Below are 25042 nucleotides of genomic sequence, written 5' to 3'. Positions count from 1 at the left end.
GATGTTAACTTGTTTTTTTATAGTGGATATATAATGGTTATTTGGATTGAGTACAGACTAAATATGATGAGTGTGTGTGTGTGTGTGTTGCTACAATAAATTCCAACCACTGAAGAAGGGAGAGCCAAAAACAAATGCTTTATTTTATAATAACTTTTAATCCATTGAAATTTTACACAAAATAGACTTTGGTAGGATAGAATTTGAACTCTTGTCGCAAATAGTAAACATTCAAAAGAAATTGAATTTAAGAATATTCAAGCAAAGACATGACATTACTGACTAGACCATTTTTAAAATCAAGAAAGCACTACCAAAAACATCATAGTACTGCTTACATACATACAGTTCTTTAATATTTCTGACATAGCTTCCTTTCGTAGATTATTGTTTCATTGGTTTCAGTTTTATATTCTTTGAGCTGAAGTCATAGTATGTACATTAAGAAACTGACATGATTAGAATGTGTTGATTTCTTAGTAAATCCACCTTTATGGAAGAGAAAATACAATATACATGGAATGTCCGCCTTATACCTACCCACTGGCAAGAATAGTCAGGGAGTCCTGAGTAGAATTCATTTGATCATCTGTTTTATGAGCCACATTCCTTCAACTAAATAGTCATTGAATATCACGAGACAACACAGGTTATGTTAAAACATTTTCATGCTGGACATTTGGGGCTCCGATTCTAGCCATTCTGGTTCATATTCTCTATGGATGCTGCCTTGTTGTTTCTTTAAACTTGATTCCCGATAATAGGAAAGGGAGTTGAGGCACAGGAATGGTGTTTAGGGTTCAGGTTCCAGCTGGTTGTGGCTGTCCTGTTCATGGAAATGACTGTCATGTTGTTTAGACTTGGGGACCTTCAGAGAAAATAAGATTAGGACACTTTATAGTTTCTTTCACAGGGCCTGTCAAAGTATTTTCTGTAATTATTATCCAAGCTTAGGAAGACCTCGGAATAAAAATGTTTGAGTTGGGAAAGAATTTTAAAACCAAAAATATTTATCCTACCCAAGCTGAGTACATTCTCTGTATCCTAATCCTATTCTCCCTAAAAATCCCATTGAACATATCCAAGTATTATCACTCTTAGACTTTGTAGGAAATAGTTTGGGAGAAAATGTCAATGTAGTAAAGAGAAAGTGAAGGATAGATAGAGGCTGGTGTTCTGATTTATAGAACCTCTTACGGTATACTCTGTGAGATTTTTCAACCTTCTATGTTCTACCTGCTCTTGCCTACATATGACATACGGTGTAAAAATCTCATGCTATTGCCCAGGATTCCTGTTCTTTACAAGAATGGCTTTATATCGCTCTCAGAGGAGTGAAAGGGCATTGGCCAAGTAAATTCTGTCTTGTCTTCATCTAGTTTCTGCTTTGAAAAATACTATAACATCTGTCTGGACATACTGTCTCAGTTTCTGTCTATAAATAGGGGATTCATCCAATTTCATCATGTGGATGCCACATGGACATCTAGGTGTGAAGCGAACAAAACTTCCACTAGTGTAGTCATCATTTACATCCTCAGACAGAACACTGAACAATAAGTACCTTCCAATAAACGGAGTCATTATAACATTTCTGGTCAGACGGCTGTCCCCAGATAGGTAACTTTAGAATTAAACCTGTGAAGGAAGGAGAAAATATGATGCTGAAGAGCCCAGTAATTCAAATGTTAGAACATCATCTCCTTGAGCTTACATGATTACTGTCAGAAGTGTAGAACATTTACAAATTTACATTTTTCACATTTACAAATGTATTTATCATTTAATATGCTGAGAGCATGACATACACAGAAGTGTTTACTTTCTTTCTGACCTGTGATCAGACCTCCGGTAATAGCTGTTCCGATGGAAGAACCTAGTGCGGCTGCCTGTATGGTCATGGAAGACCTGGGAAGCCAAAAGAAAAGAACTGTGTTGTTTTTCCAGGACACCAGCAAACAAATCTCACTCCTAAGGGCATTGCTGCCTGCCATCTTCAGCCCAGAGTGAGCATTACACACCAGCACACAAACATTTGTTACAGTTTTTCTTTCATTTCAGATTTTTATTTTCTTTGAAATTCTTGAGCAATGCTAAGAAATTCTTATAAACACTTAAACAAGAGCCATCTTTTACTTCAGGAATGATGAAAAGACCTTCCTTTGAAAGGGTTTAGTATTTTCTAAGAATTTGTGCCAGATGCTCCCAAGGCTATGGCCACTGTGGTTATGAGCTCTGGTCTGATTCATTCAAGAAATATTTATTGAGTATTCACACTGTGCCAGGTTCCCTTCAAGGCACTGAGGACAGAGTCATGCACAAAATGAATGTGAGCTGCGCCTCTCCTCACCCCATCCCCAAAAGAAACAATGGCAATGAAATTTAAAAACCAGTGAAGTCAGAAACGCTTATTTTAGCATGTATTGTAGAGACAACTCATCGATTATATTAGTGCATACCTCTATATGTCATCTTAAAAGTTGTTACCTTAACATGAAATTAACAAAAAACACCTCATAGTTTGGGGAATGGAAGAATGTGATTTAAAAAAGCCATTGAAATGAATAAGGGTATTACATGAGTGACAGATGAACTAGGAATGTGGGGGTCTCCTTAGCACAGCGCCTTACTCTTAGCGGGCAATAGTAGTTTTTGAAAGATTGAATGAGTGATTGCAGAAAGCAAACAATTGGAAACCCCAAGTGTGTTGGTGGCCATTTAAATAAACACTTATACCCTCTTTGGGAAGACTCTAGGGCAATCTGTTAGAGCTTGAAGGGATTTTAAAGAATAAATAGTACAATTTTTGTATTTTATGAAGAGGAAACTGAGAACCAGAGAGGTTGAGTGACCTGTCCAAGGGCCTGTAATTAGTTAATAGCAAAGTTGGAGCCTATGCCAGTCTTCTTGGTTCCCGAATCCAGCCGCTTGTCACATTTTGCTAACTCACTCATTTTGTGTTGACTGGATGGAAATGACTGCTCAGCTCATCACATAAGCACCACCCCCTCCATTTTGCTGGGACCAAATAAAGAGGACACCTACTGTAATCTGAATATGATTACCAAATTGCCCCATCTGTTAGGAGACAGTTGCCTATAATAGAGAAATTTAAATTAACACTTACTTTTTTAAAAAAACATGTATGACATTAGTTAAAACCCATCTTCCAATACTATTCTATTCTGTTAGTTATGTCTCTCTGTCTTCAATAAGGACAACATACGAACTGCAGCCTAGATGGCTGAAGAAAAAGCTCTCTCATCACTGGACGTCTCAAAGAGTGAGAAAAAAGTATCACTGGATCCTCAACAATGGGAAAACCATTCCTTCACTCACGTGCCAGATGCTCCCAAGGCTATGGCCACAATGCTCGCGAGGCCTCCTATCACACCAGGTAAACCGTGCAGGTTATGGACCCCACATGTGTCATGGATCCTCAGTTTAGCAGTAAAAAATGGCTAAAATGGTAAAACGAGAAAGGTTTATTATTTTGTTACCTACACAGAGCTCTGAAACTAAGTCAATGATTTGCAGGAGAAATGTTACCTATGGCCCAGTTTGCCATCTGTATCTCAAACCCACTTAAGCCAAAGAATCTGAGCAAACACATCTCACTCCAAAGGGCATTGCTGCCTGCCATCTTCAGCCCAGAGTGAGTATTACACACCAGCAAACATTTGTTGCAGTTTTTCTTTCATTTCAAATGTTAATTTTCTTTGAAATTCTTGAGGAATGCTAAGAAATCTGGTTATTTCCGTCTGTAGTAGATGGATTGAAGGTGAATGATTTCAAGTCCTACTCCTTATCAACTGATGATATCCTATACCCTCTTTAAAAGGAACAGAGTCCTTAAATATACAAACATCAATACAGCAATTTTAGTGGAACTGTCCTGAGGAAAGTGACACAAGTGGTTAACATTCAATGCATAGTAAGTTATGAATAAATGATAATCAGATTCTTTCCCACTATGCAAAAAATTCAGGGAATAGTAGAATCCAAAGGACCACTGCAACGTGAGTGTATTTCTGACAGACAAAGGAGAGGTGCTTAGGAAAGGACTTTTCATCGCTTTTCTTTGCTGGTGAGATGTGAGGAGATGCTGGTGCAGTTGGACTGAGAGCATTTGTCATACTTACAGTCAGGAACTTGAACCCAAGCACAGAGACAATCCCTGCAAGGCTTCCAATGATCATAGCACCATATGGCTTGATCTCCATGTCTGCGCAAGAGCCCACAGCAACTCCTCCAGCTAGGGTTGCATTCTGGATGTGAACCTGCATGGAGCACAGACACATTGACCAAGTGAGCTGAAAGGCAAAGTTCAGAAGGCCTGAAGGCATCTAGGGCACCATGGATGCCACGGCACATCGTTCAGTTGAAAGGGCTATGGATTTTTTTTAAAAAAAGAAGGCTCTCTGCAATTACAGAAGACCTTTCCTCCAAGCAGTTGACATCTGCAATCTTTCTTGCCGGGGTTCTTTAGCAGTATATGAACCATCAAGATAGTGAGACCATGAGAAGAGGGATGGGAGGAAACAAGTTGTAATGGAAGGGTGGAAGTGGGTAGAGAAATTATCCCAACAGTTTTGCCTGTTTATGCAGTCCTGGAATGCATCTGTGCTTATCATGAACCAAAAGAGGCCCATGGCTGCCGTGTGCTTTGTAGAGTCCATAATATTCCAATATTTAAAGAGGGGAAGGAGAGACGTTGAAGTATTCACATTATGTGTAAAAGACAACAGCTTTCACAAATGTCACTGTACTGAGGACATTTGAAGATGGAGAAAAGAATAACCAATTTTCATTTGCCAGAATATCCCAGAAAAATCATATTCTGGCTGTTCTGCCTGAGGAGGAAAGGGTAACAGTACTTTTAAAAGAGAACCACTGAGCTGCACATGTACGTTTGTGTCTTTTCATTGTTTTCAATTTTCTTTCATGAAACAATTTAAAGAGAATTGAAATACATGTCCTTAGCTACATTTGAAAAAAATTACAATGTCGTTTCCTCTCTTAGGTTAGAAGAGAATAGTGGCCTGGTCTGAGGGTTACTCCTTCACTGCCATTTCTCTAGCTCCTAGTCAATAAACTAAAAAACCACCTTGGGAGATTTTTTAAATGATTTATTTTGAAATAATTTCAAACTTATGTAAAAGTTCCAAAACTACTTCAGAGGGTTTCCATCTACCCCTCACCCAGTTTCCCCCAATGATAACATCCTACATAGTCATAGATCTAGGAAATTAGCATTGATAAACTACTACTAGAGAACTTATTTGAATTTTACCAGTATTTCCCACTCATGTCTGTTTTCTTTTCCAGAATCCTATTCAGGATTCCCACATTGCATTTAGTTGTTTCTTCTTTGAGAGGAATATCTACAGTGAGGACAGTTGAATCACCTTGTATCTCCCCACTCTCCTTTTTTTACTCTTGATAAATCCTGTATCTAAAGACAATTTTCTAAGAGCTTGGGGACAGTTAGCTCTCTCACTAAAGAACTATGTCTCAAATCTTTGACTTTTTTTGCATGATTTGTATTTCCTACTAGACTGAAAATTCCTTGAGAACACTTGTTGATCAGCTGGAGAATAACTTTGATAAACCAATGGATAATGTCATTTTAAAAGTATTCTCCAAGGTCTGCAGTGTTGTGATTCATTCCGACAGCCCAGCAGTGATGCAGCAATGACGTATTCAGCTGAGCAGGCGTCATTTTTGCTCAGTGACCCTTCCATGGGGTGATTATGGCACTTACCATGTCAAGCCTGCCTCGGGGCTCAACAAAGCCGGAGAAGGCATAGGCTGTGATCACACAGGCAGCAAGAGACAAGTATGTGTTTATGATGGCCCTGTACTGTCTGTCTCCTTTTTCAGCGATGGCTGAATTAAAGCTGGGCCAAAATGTCCATAGAAAAAGAGTCCCTGTAGTAAAGCACAAGAAGGGATATTAGTTCTGAACCTGGAACCGTCTAATCCAGGGGAGGCAGCTTGCCTTGAGCACTGATGATGTGTTTGGTTTCAGGCTTCGTTATCCAAGAGTTTGGTGGGTAGAGGTGAATTTAGCCCACATAAACAAAAGTAGTATTTGCAGGATGCCCCTCCTCAAACACCCTCACACCTATGTTGGAGTTCACCTTCCCTGTGTCTGACGAAATAGACAAGAATCGGGCACATCGATCACTACTTACCAATCATTGCAAACAAGTCCGAGTAGTACTCAGACTCTTCATTGTCGTGCCTTTTCCTCAGACCTGATCGATATAAGACGCCTGCTACGGCCAAACCAAAGTAGGCTCCAAACACATGGATCGTCATTGATGCTCCAACATCAGAGGCCTGAGGGGCAAAACTTTCATGTAAATGGAGTTGAAATTGAGTCTTACTACAGGCAGAAGGCCAGTGAAAGAACTGCTCCATTGGTTTAACAACACAAAAAAAATAGATCAAGGGAGAGAAAGAATGTGTCAGAGAAGGGAGAATAAAACAGGATAGTGAAATAGAAAAACTACAGGCTTTAGAGCCACACAGAACTGACATTCACTCCCAGGTTATATACTTTTTTGTGATGTGACTCGAGACAAATTAGTATACTTCTCTTCATCTCCAGTTTTGTAAAATGGGGAAGTATTACCCAGCTCATGTAGTTCTGGTGAGGCTTAGCTGAAACCAAGTTTATAAAGTACTAGGTTCTTAGCGGTCCTTCAATACATTTTAGGTTACTCCTCTGGGTGAGGGAGATTGTCAGTGAAATATTATGCATTGCACTTAATGTACCAAACCAAGATTATTTTTGCATTAATTTGATATTGTAGTTTAGACTCACTTAACTGCAACTCAAAGACTTGAAGCCTCAAAAAGCCTGTATCTTTCTTATACTTTTAATTCTGCATGAAAATTGGTTGACGTCCAAGATTCATTTGTGGAAATATATTTCAGGTCCCTCTTTAGCACACTGTCCAGATTTGGTGCAGTTTTCTACATTTTCTACCTCATTAGGGAAAGTTCTGAGTGCCAAGCCCGAGGTATTGCTCTGTACTTATTAAGGTACATTAAGGAAAATGATCCAAATTTATTAATTTATTTAATATTTTCATACTTGATAAACTCCTATGTAATTTTCAGGTCCAGCTTAACTGTTACTTCCTCAGAGAGGCTTCCTTGATTCCATGATCTAAATTAGGTCGCCCAGCTTTACTCTTTCCTAGCCTCCTCTACTTACCTTGCATAGCATGCATTGCAATTTATCATATTGTGTGTGTGTGTGTCTGTGTGTGTGTGTATGTGTGCGTGTGTGCGTGTGTGTGCTTACAGGTGGGTGGTGAATGTATGACTGTTTCATGTCCGTCTCCCCCACCAGATTGTAAATTCTACAAAAACAGGGCCTTAGCTACTTTTTCTGCAGTTGAATCACCAACACATGATGCCTAGAAAATTGTCAAAAATACTTGCTGTTGAATTAAATATTCAGTAGAAGCATTAACAAAACATTGGAGAGTACCCAGAAATACTCTATTTATTATCCTTGGAGGAATCAATTAGATTTTCATAGAGAAGAAATCTGATCTAGGCTTTAAAAAAAGCCTTAGAAAAGGCTGTTCACCTAGAAGTTGAAATCTAAATTGATCACTGATAGAAACTATCATGTAATAAAAAGAGTTGTGGAGTTAGAAAAAGCTGGATTTGCATTCAGATTTAGGCCAGTCATTTGGCTTCTGTGATCATTGGTTTTATATGTATAAATAGTAACGATGTAATAATAACTACCTTACTGTGTGCTGGTGACAATGAAATGATATAATGTTTATAGAACTCCTGGTTTACAATAATAGGCACTCAAATAAATGATGGCTCTTACTACTACTTGCCGAGGTATGCCTCTCACCAAGCTTTGTCCCTGTGTAGAGTGAGCATCCCTTATGTGTCGTGACTAGGACCGATGTTCTGGTGGCGGAGTATGTGGAAAAGCACTGTGTAAGCTAGTAAGTATAAATCCTCCGACACTTACCAAAAATATCTCACCAACCAGATATTCATTGCCAGCAAAGGCAGTAATTTCCATAATTGTCATGATCAGCATTTGGATTGGACTTATTTTTCCCAGGACAGCTCCAAAAGAAATCAGAACTGTGGCTGTACTGAAGTCTGCATTAATCATGCTGAGGGAAAGAAGAAAGAATGCATTGAAGAATAATGCACACTGAAAATAAACCTGAGTTGGGTTGAACTACAGCATTACCTTATACAGAGTACAAGGCTTCTGTCTCTGTCCCCCAACTTTGCATAAAACACTGCAGTGCCCATCAGGGGCTTCTCCCAGGCCTATGTTGATCTGCTCCTAATGCCTTACCTCTCCTCACTCCCCCTTACCTTACACTCTAGTTGCTCTAACATTTCCTTTATTTTAATCTACCTGTTCTTTGTCTTATGAAGGATTTAACTTTATTCTGTTGATTTAATACAGAATTATTTCCTAGAGTGCTTACTTTTCAAAAATAGTTTTAGAAAAATAACTAATGGAGATGTTTTCTCTGTGTTGCTGAGATGGAAGGAATAATAGTTTTATGGAGGGGGATTTCTTATACCCTGAAAGTCAAACCAGAGAAGATGTAGACAGGAATGTATGATTCAGCTCAGTAGAGCAAGGCTCTGATTTGCATCCTTGGATCCCAACATCTTCTATTGCTGAAGGGAGACAGTTTGCCAGCTACTTCAGAGGCTGACAAGCAAGAGACTAAGCAGAGAAATGATTGATCTGAAACACAATGGTTGAAAAATAAGGGATGCTTACCTTCTAATTCCAATTTGAATTTTCTTTCCATTGCTGTGCAGGATCCCTTGTATAATAGTGCCCCACTGGAGGCCCAGAGCAGCAATGAATAGGTTGATACCCACACCACTGAAGCCATAGTTCTTCAGGAAGGTCATGAGGAAGCCAAACCCGACAAATATCATAATGTGCACATCTTGGAATACTGCAGAAGAACAGAGGAGTGCATTAGGGGAGCACTAAGAAAGTTTTACATAGTATATTCCATTGACTAAATACTATATACTTTGCATAAATCACTGCAAAAGGAGAGCATTAATGGGGCAACCAAAGTCTGGGTTCCATTGCCAGCCTGCGTACTTCCCAGCCATGAGACCTTGGGTAGATTTATTCAACGTTTGAGCCTTTTCTTGGAATACTATGCACTGTCTTACCAGGAACACTATGCACTGTCATACCAGTGGGCCTTTCATCCTCTCCCTGAAGAGGTTTTCATTACTTTCCACCCAAGGAAATCTTTGCAATGCATCATCCGCTATTGCAGACTCCCCAATACTCCCAGAGAAAAATTCCCATTTCCTCTTGTGTCTCACACAGCTTTCTGTATCCTCGACTTTTAACATTTAGTCACATTGGATTCACCTTTATTTAGCACGCATCACACTATGACTGATGGTCTGTGAGGTATTCATCTCCTGCACTAGATCTAGAGCTTCCTGATGGAAAGATTAGGACATGCTAGTCCTTTGCTTCCCCAAAGTTTGTATAAAAGTCTGACTAGTGAGCAATGACTAAAGGAATGCCCTACTGTCCCCATGTGTCAAGTGTGCATAGTGGAACCAGTCCTGGGAATCTTACCAGATCGTTTTTCAAGTCAAATGGATAAGCCTTTGTTAGCACTTCCTAAGCCAGGGTAAGGAACACTGTACTCTGGAGAAACAAGTGCTTGACTTGGTGTCTGGAGATGTAGGCTAAGCCCCCCCCACTTCTCTCACGGACGTGTGACCTTGGGCAAGTGACGCATTCTCTGAGCTTCAGTGCTCTCTTCTGCGGTACTGAAAAGGCCCTGTTTCCCAGAGTTACTCTGAGTGGGATGACCTCTGCGTGACGGAGTATGCGGAAAAGCACTGTGTAAGTAAAACACAGGATCAAGTGTGAGATGGTGAAAACAGGCTCTTTCCTCAAGAAACTTACAGCTTATGTGGTGAAACATACATATATATATATGGGGTTGAACCATTAGATGGACTTTTTGCACTGAAATTGCTGAGGAAAATGCTCCGACTATTGGCAATTTCTTATGGTCCAACCTAATAGATAACAAAAAACAAATTGGGATCATGCCGGGAACAAATACAAACCCAGAGAGAAAAAGTGAAGCATGAGGAAGGTCACACCTAGAAGACACATCTCAGAGGAAACGAACGTTAGAATCCAACTAATTTGTCCAAAGAAGGAAGTCAGGATTCAAATTCGGGCCTGACTCCACCGACTGAGGCACTGAGCACACTAGGGATGCGAGCATGGTCAAGGCAGAGTTTTGGCCTCCCAGGCGCTGGTGACGCAGAGACAGGCCACCACCCCTTGGCTGCCTCTGCCTCTGTTCCCCCCGCAGGCTCCGGAGACGGTGTGTTTGAGGGTGGGAGGCCGTGCCTCCCAGGTCTCTGTGCTGAAGGGGGTGCTGTAATGTACGACAGAGAGGCCCCCTTTAGACTTGAAGGACTTACTCCTTCCCTTTCTCCTGACTGCAGGGAGTGCTTTCAGATGACAGCTCTCAGTTCTCTCTGGGAGAAGCTCTTGCCCATGTCCCAGCCCTGCCCCGGGGTAGGCTGCACCCATGGCTAATTCACAGGAGCATGCCTCCCCTCAGGAGAGGACCACCTGATGCTAGACAATGCCAGCCTCGGGGCCTGCTGAGGCCCTCTCTCTCTCTGCCCAAAGCCTTCTGCCACAGATATTGATCCTTAGGCCATTTCCTGATACACTTCTTTCAGGCTAACGTCTGTCTTAGAGACTTGCCCGGGGAGCCCATCCTGTCGCACCTTCCCCATGGGCTTCCCTCCCCTCTCAGACCTCTCCTGATTTTCTCCTGACACAACTTGCACACCACACTTATTTCAAACTTTGCAAATTAAATCCATAGCAGTGATCACAACCAGAAATGGACGAAGATGCTGGGTTTCCAAAGGAACCCAGCAAATCAAAAAGGGTCCCTTGGAAGCATGGGAATTCATCCTAAAATATTACTCTCTGAGTAATAGCATGACAGACAGATCTGGTTGGTATCCCAGACGGAGGCACCAGGGGCCTTTGCTGGTTCAGAATCCAGTCTAACTTTTGTCTGAATGCAGGAAGTGCAAGAATAAAGAGAATGAGGAGCCCAGACCGAACCTCATGGGTGGGGCACACACGGGTGACCCTCGCTCTTTGGGCCCATCCTTGCAATCAGCCTTATGGCCATTTTATTGTTCACTGGAGCCACCTGCCAATAGAGGCCGTATGAGGAGGGTGAGGAAGGGAACAACAGATTTCTGAAAATCGCCCCTCATCACCAGCCTGGAGGGAAGTCTCAGAGAGAGAATGAGCCACAGAGCCTTTCTTCTAGGGAGGTCATTCAGATTGGCAACCATCTGACTTAGGCCAGCGTTCTGGATGCCCACCCTCATCTCGTATCTACCCTGGGAACTTCAGAATTGAAGTTTTACCCAACCTGATTGATGGGCAACCGTCAGCTAACACCCACTTGTTTGATTTCTGAAATGCAGGTGACGATATATGTTCATCTTTCTTTTCATATTGTTCTGCCACCATTTAATTTTTATATGTAAACATTGATTTAGATCATAGACTAAATTGGCCTAGAACTTAGAGAATATACACAACTCTTACTACCTGGTTATGATCGTACTAAACCTTTCTGGGGCTCAATTTTCTCCTCTTAAAGGAATATTTGGGTTAGAAGAAGTCCAGAATATGGTAGTAGTTCTACAATTTACTTATTTTATTTTGTTTTTAGATCAGGACTCTAAGATCCAGAAAAGTCGTATGAGTTGATTAGAGTCACAAAGCTAAAATAAAAATAAGGGCCTAGTTTTACTGACTTCACTGTTTCTTTTTGTTTTGTTTTTCGTCACACCAAGTTACTTTTCTTTTTTCTTACTTTTGTTCCTTCTGTAACCTACTGATTTTAAAACGTGCAGTAACCAACTAATTTAAAAAATCGTTTTATCTAACTTTCTCATGTCTCACACTGGGAGAAATAGTTCTTCAGATTCTGTCCCTCTCCCGCTTTGGTGGAAAGCCAGATGTTTTACATGTGGGGAGGAAATGCTTGTATTGACTGTGCTCCACTGTTTACCCTCTGATCTAATTCTCGTTACTGCTTTTGGCCACACGGGGGCTGAAGAACCTCATCTATTATTTAAGTTGCCTAAGAGAGCTTCCAAAGTTTTATTCCAAAGGCCCTTGATAGATAGTGATTCCATATAAAAGACATGGATAAAAAGGTGTGTGAACAATTAAGATTATGTATTACTTTTCATCCTGTTCTAGGAATCTGTACGTGAGAACTAGCAAGAGAGAATGTAGTTTTATGGTGCATGATTCTGCCATGAAAGGAATAAAGTATCCTCTTTGTAGAGGAAAAGGGGATTTCCTTACAGGTTTGAACTTTTTGTGAAGCCTTCTGACAGGTTTGAAGCACTGTCAAGACATGTCTAACTCATATTTTCAATAGGCGGTGATTTTAGCCTCCAGAGTAAATTTGGATAATATTTTTGTGCTCTTTCACATTCACATTTATCTTGCAATAGGATATCTTGCAAGACATGGTAACTCAACATGCTTAAAGTACAACTGATCATTTCTACTCACCCTCTACTACCACCAACAAATGAACACAATGAAACAGGACCCGAGGCTCTTCCTCTGTTTCCAATACATGCCTACTGCCTAGAATGTCTTCTCTGTCCAATTCCCAGAACTTCTTTACCTGGCAAACTTCTAGAACCCCTTGAAGAACCAGATTCTCTGCACAGTGTTGCCAGACACAGCTGTACCATTGTACAGGTGCCTCATTTTTATTTCATTTGTTTATGTGTTTGTGTGTTTTGTCACTCTACGTGCTCACTTATCATTTATTCATATAGAGTAGTGAGTGAGCAGGGCCAGCAAAGCACTCTTTCAGGGGAAAGTGAGTGTGAGTGTGGTGGTAGGAATCATGAGGTGGCTTGTCCCTAACAGTCCCCAGCAGAAAATCTGGCACCTGCAGCTTTTCAGGCAATCAATGCCTGTTACACATGAGTGACTGGACCACTGGTGAGGGTCACTGGGAATTCGTCTAAGTGGGAGAGGGCTCTTATTCAGAAAAATTGTTTTTCTGGATCAAGTGGTAAAAACTATTCAACTCACTCTCCAATTAAGGACTGACTGCTTTGTTGTTTTGTTTTTTAATGGTTGAAGACTGCCAAGGAGTCTGCCATGTACATAGCTTTTGCTCTTAGTGAGTTCGAGTCTTTTCAACTATTGGAGTTGTGTTCCAAACTCATCTTTTCTGAGAAAATCATATCCTTAGGGTGGTATCGTTCCTCCCCTGCTTCCCAAATATTTTAATTTCACCTAATTCAAATATTTGGAAAAAATAATACAATGAACACCTATGTACTATTCAGCTAGATATATCCGTTGTTAATATTTTCCATATTTATTCTCACTCTCTTCAGATATATATGCATTTTTTTTCTAAACCATCTGCAAGTAAGATGCCCTTTTGCCGTGAATGACTTTAACAATGAATCTCCTAAGCAAAAGGACATTCTCCTAAACAGCCACAATATCACCACCACACCTAAGAAGTGCAATACTGATACAATAATGTCTAATAAAGACTCTATAATCAAATTTCTTCAACTGTTCCCAGATTGCCCTTTCATTGGAGTTTTGACCCTTCATGCCATCCACGCTTCATACATTTTCTTTGTCATGTGTCTTTGCACCTCCTTTAATGCAGAGCAGTTCTCCCACATGGTCTTTATTGGTGGCGCTGTTTTGTCTTTTATATAGAATGTCCCACCATTTGGATTTATTTGGTTGCTTCAGCATCATTTGAAGCAGACTAAATATTTTGGCAAGAATATTATACAGGCGGTGTTGTGGGCTTCCCATTGCATCACAGTAGATGGCACCGAATTTGTCCTGTGACTGGTGATGGTAAGTTCAGTCACCTGGTTAAGAAAGTTCTGCCAGGTCTCTCCATTACAACTGTGTCTTTTGCCCTGTAAACAGTAAATAATCTCTGGGGCCATTCTTTCCGACCACGTGTTCTCCAATAATGGTTTACCTAATGGTTTTAGCATTCATGGAAGGATCTTGCTGGAATTTTTACATTTTTAATTTCAAAATTATAATTTTCTCTATTACTTCTTTGATATTAATTAGTTGTCATTTTTCTGTAAACAAGAGTTTCCTCCTTCTCTTCTTACGTTCTTTTAGAGAATATTTCTGTGACTCCTTTTCTCTTTATTTTAATGTGTTGTAGTCTATCACCATCATATCATCATTATTTCTAGTGCTCCCTTTATCTCCAATTTGGTTAGTTGGTGCTCCTTCAAGGAGGATCCTGCATTCTTCTGACATATCCTCATCCGTCTTCAGGTACTTGGCTCTCCTTGTGCTGATCTCACCCTGATCTGGAATCAGCAGTTTCTCCATTAAGCCCCTGAGTGGGGGTATTTTGAAGCTAAGATTTAGGTTCTACTTGTGCCCATTACTTCCAATCTTTTTAAGGAGAAAAAAACCATCCAATTCAAAGGCAACACTCACAATTCTGCTGGAGGCTGGTATCTTACTGTCAGGTCATACACCACAGGCAGCATGTTAATTCAGGCATAGCAACAATTCCAGGTTACACTCAAAATAGCAGCAAGCAGTGTTCTAGGAGTAACTGACACTGCGCAAACTAGTTACCTTTTGCCTGTAATATATATCTAGATTTGCTGGACCTTTTGGTAATAAGTGAACTGAATGATAAATGGGTAAATACAGGAACAAATTCTTAAATGAAGATTTTTGAAAACTAAATCATTGTACTTAACCCATTGATGGTACTGAAATTTGTAAGATAACTTTTAGTGCTGTGTATATATCCAATGCCAGTTTACCTGTATCTTCAATGTTTCCCAAAGTGTGATCTGAGGGTCTTGGAGACACTTTCAGAGAGACCGAGAAGTTAAAACTATTTTCATGATAATTCTAAGATGCATTTGCCTTTTTTTACTGTGTGGATATTCCCACAGATGATGAAAAACTATGGTATATAAAGCTACGGGCACTTAGCATGAATGAAAGTAGTGGTACCAAGCTGTGTTAGTACACGTGGTATTCTTCACGACCACACAGTTGCAGGAAAAAGAGCCTAAACTTTTACTTAAGAATTCCTGATGCAGAGTAAAAATCATTACTTTTAACTATAGACACTCCCATACATGTTTTTTAAACATTCTCAGTGAATTAGTGTGCTGAAATGTAATTACACATGAAGCACTACTGAAATATGATGGTTATCTCAGGGAAAAAAAGACTTTTGATATTGTTTGAGTTGCAAATGGAATGAACAAACTTTTTTCCAAGGAAATCCATTTTTACTTGAAATAGACTAACACACTCTGATTTTTCAAATAGGCATTGATGTTTCTAAAAAATGAATAAAGTGCAGCTGTCATTTCAGTGAAAAGAACTGACAAGTATTTCTTGCCAATAATACATTCTGAGTTCTTAAAAAATTAGAATTTCAGAAAGTTTGTGTCTGCCACTATGGGCTTGTCAGATTCCTGAGACTTCTCAAGGGTTTTCTGGTGAGATTCTTGGTGATACCAACAAGTATCCTTTTTTTTGATATTATGTGATTAAATATGTCAAAGTTCATTTGCCTGTGAATTGGTATTTTTCAGATAATCAATGTACAAATACAACAAGTCCACACATGGGTAAAAGATCCACTTAAAGTGCAAGACAAACTAATGGATTTTAATGTAACCAAGTACAAAAATATCATTCATTTGGTTTTAATGTCCCATAGATATTGAAGATTTTGTGTTTGTAGAATCTCTAATAAAATTTAACAGTCTTCAAAGAGCCTTCCCCTTAAACTCTACTTTTCTCTGGCCTATCTATATGTTAGCAAAAAATAGCTGACAGTCACAGTCAAGATTCATTCCTTGTCAAATTATTTGTCTCAACAGAATGACTAGCACTTTGTTAGATGCTGTGAAATCCAGAAACCATGGAGTATAGGTAGTTTCTCTAATGAGTATCTCTGGGGTCACTCATGACATGAAACATGATATTCGGGTGTGCCACCTACCCCCGTGGCTGTGGCCTGGGCTGGGCATATCCCAGGGCTGTGTAACATCATTCCTTTCTCTGCTATTCAGAAGAGCACAGCAGAAGGCAAGTAAGTGAGAGGATGAATAAACTTACACTGACTGAACTTACTTAAAATATAAATTAATATCCTAACTTATATTTTGGAAAAAACTCATAACTTTAGCTACACTGCAGCTGAGAACTGCTGTGAGACACTGTGAGCTTCTTAGGCAGCAACTGCACCTTCTCTGTGCTTGAATCCCTGCCCTTGGCACAGCGCATGGCACTAGGTAGGCACTCCAAATGTGTGTCGACTTGACTCTTGAACATTGTATCTTAATAAGTGAGTATTTAATAATCTCTCTAATGACTTATGCTATTATGTAAGTTTTGTGCAAATCAACGGTTTGAGAGGTAGGAAAAAAACTATATGTATAACCACAATCATGTAATTTCTGGGGCTATTCTACAAAATATTTTTATCAGGGATATACAGCTAAACTGGAAGATTAGTACTTGCCAGAAATTGAGGTCTTGAGAGCCACCTTACAGAAGAGAGAACTTTTAATTGTGTCGTGTAGACTGGATTATGAACAGCATTTTGAAGGAAAGAAGACTAATTTTCATGCAAAATTTCACTTTGTGTTCTGTTCACTGCTCTTCTGGGTCCCCGGGGGCCTCTATTGCTCGATGTCTCCCTCCTTTCCTCTGACCCTGCCCATGTCCTGGCCTCTCTGCCCTTATAGGTGGGGAAGAGGTCATGGGGGGGGTGTTTGTGTGTCAGCTGTTTGTAAATAAGAAGCTTTGGTTGGTCTCATGTACAACATACATCATTATTATTGGCATCTATAATTTGATGTTTCCTTAAAAAAGTGAAAAAGAATCCTGCTCTTGATACCATTTTTTGATTCCTATTTTTTCATGTTTGATACTGCTGATGTATCAGAAAATCCTGTTAGCTGTCATTTCAAATTATAGCCAGAATTTGACCATTTCTTAGTAGTTCCTCCACTACAACCTGGGTCTAACCTACTATCATATCTCTGCTGGATTACAGGATTGTCCTCCTAATACATCTTCCTACTTACCTTGGAATACATCCAATAAATTCTAATATATCTCTTCTCTTGGCCTTTACACACGATTCTCTACTGAACAGCCAGAAGAATGTCTTTAAAACATAAGTTGCATATTTCTCTTCTCTTAGTCCTCCAATGGCTTCTCAACTCAGAATAAAAACAACATGCTTACAAAAGTTTACAAGGCTTTCCAGCACCCAGACTCTCACACTTCTGACTTCATTCTATTTGCTCACTCCACATAGTAACTACCCAAGGGCCTTTGCACTTGTTGTGTCTTCCACATAAAATGTTCTTGTTTTAGTGTCTCGATAGTTTACTCTTTGGCTTCCTTTAGTTCTGTTTAGTATCACTTCATAGCAGAAGGAACTGTACAAAGTATACATTAATAGAGTGTACCCTTCTCAGTCAGATTTCTCATTCAAACCACAGAAGAAGAAGTGATTTAAGTGACTATTTCCCAGTTCTCTCAAAGATGGTACAGGGTTGGTACCCTCTCGATGCTCAGGAGAGATGTTACTTAATTGTGTGCAGCAGACACCTTGTGCTATTAGGCCTTAGTTCTCTCTCTCACATAACCCTGGTTGAGAAAGACTGATATTTTAATAGACACAGATTCTATCCACACACATGAACTACAGACAGACCAGGTGCCACTGCATAAACTCAGAATACCCTTAGCACTCATAACTCTCACATTATTCTATAAAGAGCTCCAGTGTGGAGCTCAAGTGGTTACAGTATTCAAAAATTTCACCTTCTGCCAAGCTAAAGAACCAGAAAATGCATAATAAAAAGTAGATTGCCTACTCACAAGGATATAACTCAAGGAATTTGTCCATGGTTGTTGGCTTGGTGTTGTTGAGTTGCTGGAAAATACTCGGATCCGTTTCATACTCAACAAATAATCCAAATAAAACAATAAGGACAATCTCCAGGCCAATGGCCATGAGAGGGAATTTGATCCTCATGTTCGTAGCAGAGGACCGAGGCACACTGAGGCCTCACAGGCTGTGGGAGGTTGATAAGAACAGGGGCACTGCTCTGCATGGAGAATTAGGCTGCATATTCAAGGCACTCCAATGATGTTGCAAGAAAAAAATGGGCAAAACCAATGAGCACACTCCACCCATTGAGGAGAATTATGCTCTGTAATCAAATTATTCTAAATTCTGGTTTGAAGAATATACAATATAGATTGGAAGAAGCCAGGTGATGGAAACGATCTATTGCACACAAGTATCTGGAATCTTATTTAACTTAAATCAGCAGGCAGTTTTTGAGTGCTTATTGCATGACAGGCACTGAACTAGGCTCTACAAGAGTCAAAAAATAACTAAATGAAACATAGAATGGGTCTATTAAGTTCCTTGAGGAGGTTAATAATCTAGTTGGGAAGACAGAAATATAAGCAAATGATTATATAATGACAGATAAGTAATTAGTGCTTATAAAAGTATTAGGGAACATAAATTAGGCAATAATTAATTTCATCTTGGACCAAGAACACTAGCATATGAAATGGTATTGAAAGGAGCATTAAAAAGTAAATAGGCTTTATCAGTAAAACAGGTAGAGGGGATAGCATAAGGCTTGGAAGAACACAATTAGTTACGTAAAGCTGGAATATAGGAGCGATGGGGAGGGAAGGGAGTGGCCTGGAGTAAAGCTGTAAGGGTAGGCAGGTTGCACTAAAAAGGGCCTTGTGTTCGATACTAAGGATATGTAGTCGTTGACTATTAGCCTCTGGGAAATGAGGAGTACACAGCACTGTACAAGTGGTTTTACTTATTTAGGGCACTGTCATTCTCAAATCCTTACACAGCTTTACACAGAGGTAAATGTGTGAGTACACAGATATGTTGCGCTATATTTTTAATCTTAAAAAATAAAAGAGTGGACTTAACAGAAACATAGTTAATCCACTCTCCTGAAAAATAATCATGTGAAAATAAGATGTGTAAATAATTATGTGTAACTTCAAAACTACCCTGACTGTTCTTGTCTCTGCCCAGGAACTGTTCTCATAGCAAAATAAACCTGCATCTGAGAACTTAGAGCTAGCAGTTAAATAAAATTCTTCTTGCTAAGCCCTGTTTCTAAAAGATTCTATGCAGAAGAGAAAGGAGGAAGAAAATGCAAGTGGCTGCTAGGCCAGATTCTACACCAGAACAAATGTTTATGAAAGAAAGCAAATCTGTTTTATTTTCTGTCTTTCTACTATGTTTTTCCACAATTAGGCCATGAGAATCTGGGACTAAATGATCGCTGACATATTATAGATCTGCAATTCAAAGATTTTGAAAATGGCTATTTCCATCATTCCTTACAGGATGACACAACAGGAGTGTGTACAGGCCTAACTATTGGAATACACATGTACATTTCACACTTGGAATTCTGGTTTTGCAATGGGCCAACAAGTGCTCACAAGAACTCCAACATATCATAAATGCAAAGTATTTATGTTGATAAACTGTATACAGGTTATAAAAAAAAGTAACAAAATATACACTGAAAGAAGATCTGAACAAGATCATAAATCAATGTGGCTTTCAACTATTTAAAAATGAAAAATGTTAGATATATTGCAGTATCAGATATTGAAGAGTTCAGATTTGCTGATCTCCTCTGAATGTAGACCTTTGCAAGTTGAATCGTGTACAATCTGGGAAAATAACTATTTCTCATTTGGCTTTTCACTCAAAATGTTCTCTCTAGATGGAGCACTGTTTCCACACATTCCTCCCCCCTGCCCCCACATGTTCTCAGATAAAATGTTTCTTCCTCAGCCAAGCCTTCCTTGGCCTCCCATTTTCACCCAGCTTCTCATTATTATCTCTCATTGAATCGTGATCTTTGTTTTCATAGCACTTCCTGTTGGTCGTGTGTGCTAAATTCATGTGGTGTTTCTTTATAGGCATTTTAAAAATGGCTTTTTCCTTCACTGGCCTGTTGCTCCCTGAGGACAGAGGCTGGGTCTCTTTTGCATATCGTTTGTTATGCAGATTTCAACGGTGCCTAGCACACAGTGGGCAATGGATAAATATATGTAAGTGAATTAAAGTAAGGGCAGTCTTAAAGGGGGAAAAATGCTCAGAAGGCAGTCCAAATCATATGAGGGAGGCACAAAGAGACAGTCTTACTTTAACAAATTGCATTTAAGTTATAGATATGTAGAATCCCAACAGTAACTTTAATATTGCTGTTTGCTCCCTCGTTTATGCCAGTCAGTGAGGGCTTATCACCAGGATCTCTGGTTGAACAAAACTGTGGATTGAGCTCAAACTATGAAACTGGGAAGGACCAAAGATCCGGCACAAACAGAATATGGCACACAGTAGGGTGACATTGAAGGATCTAACAGTCTTTAAAAATACTTTCTCCTGACAGTTCTTAACCACAAAGAGAACAAGCTGGAGAGTAGGGAAGTTCTGTTCTGGTGCTTTTAAAGCCTTCTGGTAGGTGGGTGGGATAAATCTGAAAGTATCGTGACTGGGAAGCCATGTTCCCATCCTTGGTTGATTCTTGCTGTGTGGCTTTAAGAAAGTGGCATGATTTCCTTATCTTAATTTCTGAATATATGTAAAATGGGATAACAGTATTATTAGGAACTTTGAGTTTGCTTATTTTTGCTAGCAAAGACGGATTGAAATAGGACCACTATTCCTTTTAAATTGTCTCTCTCTCTTCCTACCCTGGCAGATCTACAATAGAGGGATGTGGAGGCCAAAGGGCTAAAAGATTGTCAGTTTTTTGTATATTCTGGACACTGAGTCAAGTGCCTATTTATCCACTGTATTGAATCCTATCACAAGTGGATACATTTTTCTATTTTACAAATACAACTTGCTCCACTGATTTGAAATATTTAAATAGTTACTCAACGGCCATACTGATATAAAGTCCAGTGACTACCTTTCGGTGCATATTAAACAGGCAAATCTCATCAAGCAATGATCAAGCACAAAGAATCTTTAAATCTGATTGTTACCATATAGAAGTGTTGAATCGTAACTGACATTCTATCAAAACTGACATTCTATCCCCTTTTTTGAGTGAGTCACTTCTTGTTAATTAAAATTCCAAAATTTTAAAAATAAAGGATCTTGCTTATACCAAAGGTGGGAGAGAGACTTGAAAGCTCCAGGGTGGTTGCTGAGGTAAGCTTTTCATTAAGTAAAGCACTAATTAATGTCTTTTCTTTCTATCACTTTGGTTCGGTATTGTTGGATTGAAGAAATGGATCTTATATGTAGCCTGTAAAACGTTGATCTCCTGATTTGAAAATTGAACTAACTAGCTGGGTAACTTATATTATGTGGTTAAGAAAAAATCCTGGTGTATGAATTAGGACTCCCAAACAACAGCTTTAACATAATTACTTTTATTACCCTTTAACTCCTCTACTGGATTTGAGTATTTTAAGGCAAGTTAATTGTTTTATTCACTTTCTATTTTTGGTCTGATCCATGACATAATTTCTTTTATTTTAATTTTTTTAAAGAGCTTTATTGAAATAAAATTTGTATACTATATAATTAACTCATTTAAAGTATATGATTTCATAGTTTTTAGTATATTCACCAACATATACAACCATCACTACAGCCAGTTTTAAGAACATTTAGAACCTCAAAAAGAACCCCATATCCTTTAGCAAATACCCTTTATCCCCAAAACTTCCTCCCTGCCTGAGTAACCTCTTTCTTTATTGATTTCCCTATTCTGAACTTTCAGATGAGTGAAATTATCTAGTACAAAGTCTTTTGTAATTGGCTTCTTTTACTTATGATATTTTCAAGGTTCATCCATGTTGTAGCACGTATCAGTACTTCATTTCTTTTTATAGCCAATTACATTCCATGGTATGAATATACCACATTTTGTTTATCTGTTTGTCCATTGACAGACATTTGATCCAACTTTCGGTTAGTATGCATAATGCTGCTATGAACATTCATGTACAAGTTTTTATTGTAGACATACATCTTCATTTCTTTTGGGTATATATTGAGGAGTAGAATTTCTAGAGCATATGGTAACTCTGTGATTAATCATTTGAGGAACTGCCAGACTGTTTTCCAAAGTGGCTGTACCATTTTATTCCCTCTAGTGGCGTATAGGGTTCTGACCTCACCAACACTTGCTGTTACCTGACTTTTTGATTTAACAGTCCTACAGGGTGTGAAGTGGTATTAATTGTGGTTTTGATTTGCATTTCCCTGATGACTAATTCGTGTGCTTTTGGCCATTTGTATATCTTACTTGAAGAAATGTCTATTCAGATCTTTTCTCATGAGGTACTTTTTGAAGTGTTGAATTGCACTGGTCCAGGTTCTGGAGGAGACTCTGCTACTAACTCATACACCGTTAAGTGAATCTCTTAAACTGCCTTGTCATCATTTGTCTCATCTTTACTGTGGCAGGGAGGACTCTTGCCTGTCTCAAGCAGTTACTGTAAAGACTAAGTGAGAGAGTATATAAAAAGCTATGTTATAAGTCATAGAGAGATGGGAAATCTAGGTATGACAGAACGAACAAAGTGACAAATGTGTAGGGCAGTTTTTTGGAAAAATTTGAAACCTTTATATAAATTTGATAAATTATAGAAATAAAGGCATATTTTTTTAAGTTAAAAGGTCATCAAAATTGCTATATTCTGTCAACATTTTGAATTAGAAGAGATTTTTAAATTTCTTATTTTGAACAACTTTAGGTTTATAGAAAAGTTGCAGAATGGGAGTCCCCTACTGCCCTCCATTCTGCTTCTTCTAATGTACATACCTGATAGTCATAGTACAGTTGTCAAAACCAGGAAGTGAACACTGGTATAATTCTGTTAACTAAAATCCAGACTTTTTCACTCATGTCCTTCTTGTGTTCCAGGTTCAGTCTAGCATCCCATGTTGCATGTAGTCATCGTGCCTGCGTAGCCTCCTGTAATCTGAGTTCCTCAGTCTCTCCTTGTCTTTCATGACTTGAAGTTTTTTAAGAATCCTAGTCAGATATTTTGTAGAATGTCCCTCAATTTGGGTTTGTCTGGTATTTTCTCATAATTAGGGTGGGATTATGGATTTTAGGGTTAAAAACTACAGAGGTATTAAATACTACAGATGAGAAATGCCCTTCTCATCCTATTATATCAGAGAACACATGATATCAGTGTTTATTATTGGTGATGTTGACCTTGGTTACTTGGTGAACATAGAGGAAAGTTTTACTGTTTAAAAATACTCACTCTCCACAGTCATGAGAAGAAAAGATTATGTCTCAAACACGTTTCCCTGAATGCACTAATAATAAAATGACTGCAGTAGCTGCTGCCCTGCCCTGCAAAATGAAAATAAAGAACAAAAGAGAAGGAGGTGACAGCAGAAAAGGAGGGCACAGAACAGAAATTTGTGTCTGGGAGCTCCCGCCTGATTAGCACCTCGGCCGTTGGGCGCAGGGGAGTATACAGCCTCAGGGAAGGGAAGTCATGTAAACCAGGCATGGTCTTGACCAAGCTGCTTTTTAAAGATAAGGCTGGAACTGAAAGGCGTCCCAGAACACATGACAGGCCTTTACTTTTTTTTTTTCTTCCAGAACTTGCTCTCTTTCCCCACTGCATTTTTATCAATCTGCCTCAGCTTGCTGAGGCTTTAGCACAAACATGTCCCTAGAGTAAAGGTCTGGTGACCTTTGTAACATCCACAGGCATGTGATACCCGCCAGTCTCTTTACCCACGCTAATAATCCAGTAAAATAGGTTTGCTTTTTATTGTCATTGTGCAAGTGGGAAAGCCAAGAAACTAAATGACTTGCAAAGTCTAATACCATTTAGAAAATCCCAGAACCCAAATTAAAATGCAAGTCCATCTGACTCTGAAACTCATGTTCTTTTCCTTTGGGTCATTGGTTTTAGGTGTTTCTCATATCCTAGAAAAAGGGCTCCCCTTCATAGGTATATGCACAATTGTGTATGTGTCTATCTATCTACAGATAGATAGAGAGATAGATATGTCTATTTATTTTCAGTTTTTAAATTATAAAAGCTATGAATAGATTTGACTCTTTAAAATGGTTCACACCACACCATAAAATAAAAGTGAACATCGTCCTTCCACTCCCACCCTTACATCAATAGTTTGGTGTTCCTCTTCCCAGTCTCCCTCTATATATTTATATATGTGTTCTTCTATACATATATCTTATTTTTAATATCAACAACATCATAATATAAGACTCTTTTGTTAAAAACTTAGCCATATGTCTTGGAATATTAGTTTTACTTTGTTATTTTTAAAGATATTAAAAATATTCCATTGTAGCGATGAATCATATGTTTTGATATTTTGATAGAGGATTTCAAAAGATTCTTATTAGAGAACTGCAGCCCAAAGGATAAAAAACTATACTCTGAAACATAAAGCATAACAACAAGCAGGGAAAGGAGATCATTGGTAGCATTTTGGAGCATGTTACGTAGATCGGTGTTTAGTGTCTCAGACCTTGAACCCAGTCTGCCTGGCATCCTATCCCAGCTACAATGTTTACTTTGTATGTGAACTTGGTTAAGTCAAATTTTGTGACTGGTTTTGTTCTCTAAAAACAATGGGGATAATAATTTCTTCAGAGGGTCATAATGAATTTGTAGTGACAATCCTAATGGTAGTGCACATGAAAGACCTAGGACAAAGCCTTGGGACATAGTAGGGACACTATACATGTAACTGTTACTCTTATTGTCATTTTTGGCTACCAACATTCAAGACTTTCTATTTTGAGGGAATTTTTTAATAAAGGCTTGCTTCACACTGTGGAAACTAAAGTTATGCAGATA

At 38.9% G+C, this 25042-nt stretch overlaps 1 protein-coding gene across 1 annotated transcript; it reads right to left on the bottom strand.

Moving 5' to 3' along the window:
- Positions 1-130: 130 nt before the first annotated feature.
- Positions 131-21600, bottom strand: RHAG (Rh associated glycoprotein). Its single transcript, XM_017659433.3, has 10 exons — positions 18032-21600; positions 8798-8981; positions 8015-8165; positions 6198-6345; positions 5765-5931; positions 4143-4280; positions 3340-3461; positions 1835-1908; positions 1565-1638; positions 131-868 (listed from the first exon to the last, which is right to left on the bottom strand). Exons 1-10 carry the CDS (start codon positions 18186-18188, stop codon positions 794-796), a joined length of 1290 nt encoding a protein of 429 aa, XP_017514922.3. The 5' UTR covers positions 18189-21600; the 3' UTR covers positions 131-793.
- Positions 21601-25042: the final 3442 nt, after the last annotated feature.

Source organism: Manis javanica, chromosome 16 (assembly GCF_040802235.1).
Source record: "Manis javanica isolate MJ-LG chromosome 16, MJ_LKY, whole genome shotgun sequence".
Taxonomy (NCBI): domain Eukaryota; kingdom Metazoa; phylum Chordata; class Mammalia; order Pholidota; family Manidae; genus Manis; species Manis javanica.
This window is presented reverse-complemented; position numbering and strand designations above follow the sequence as displayed.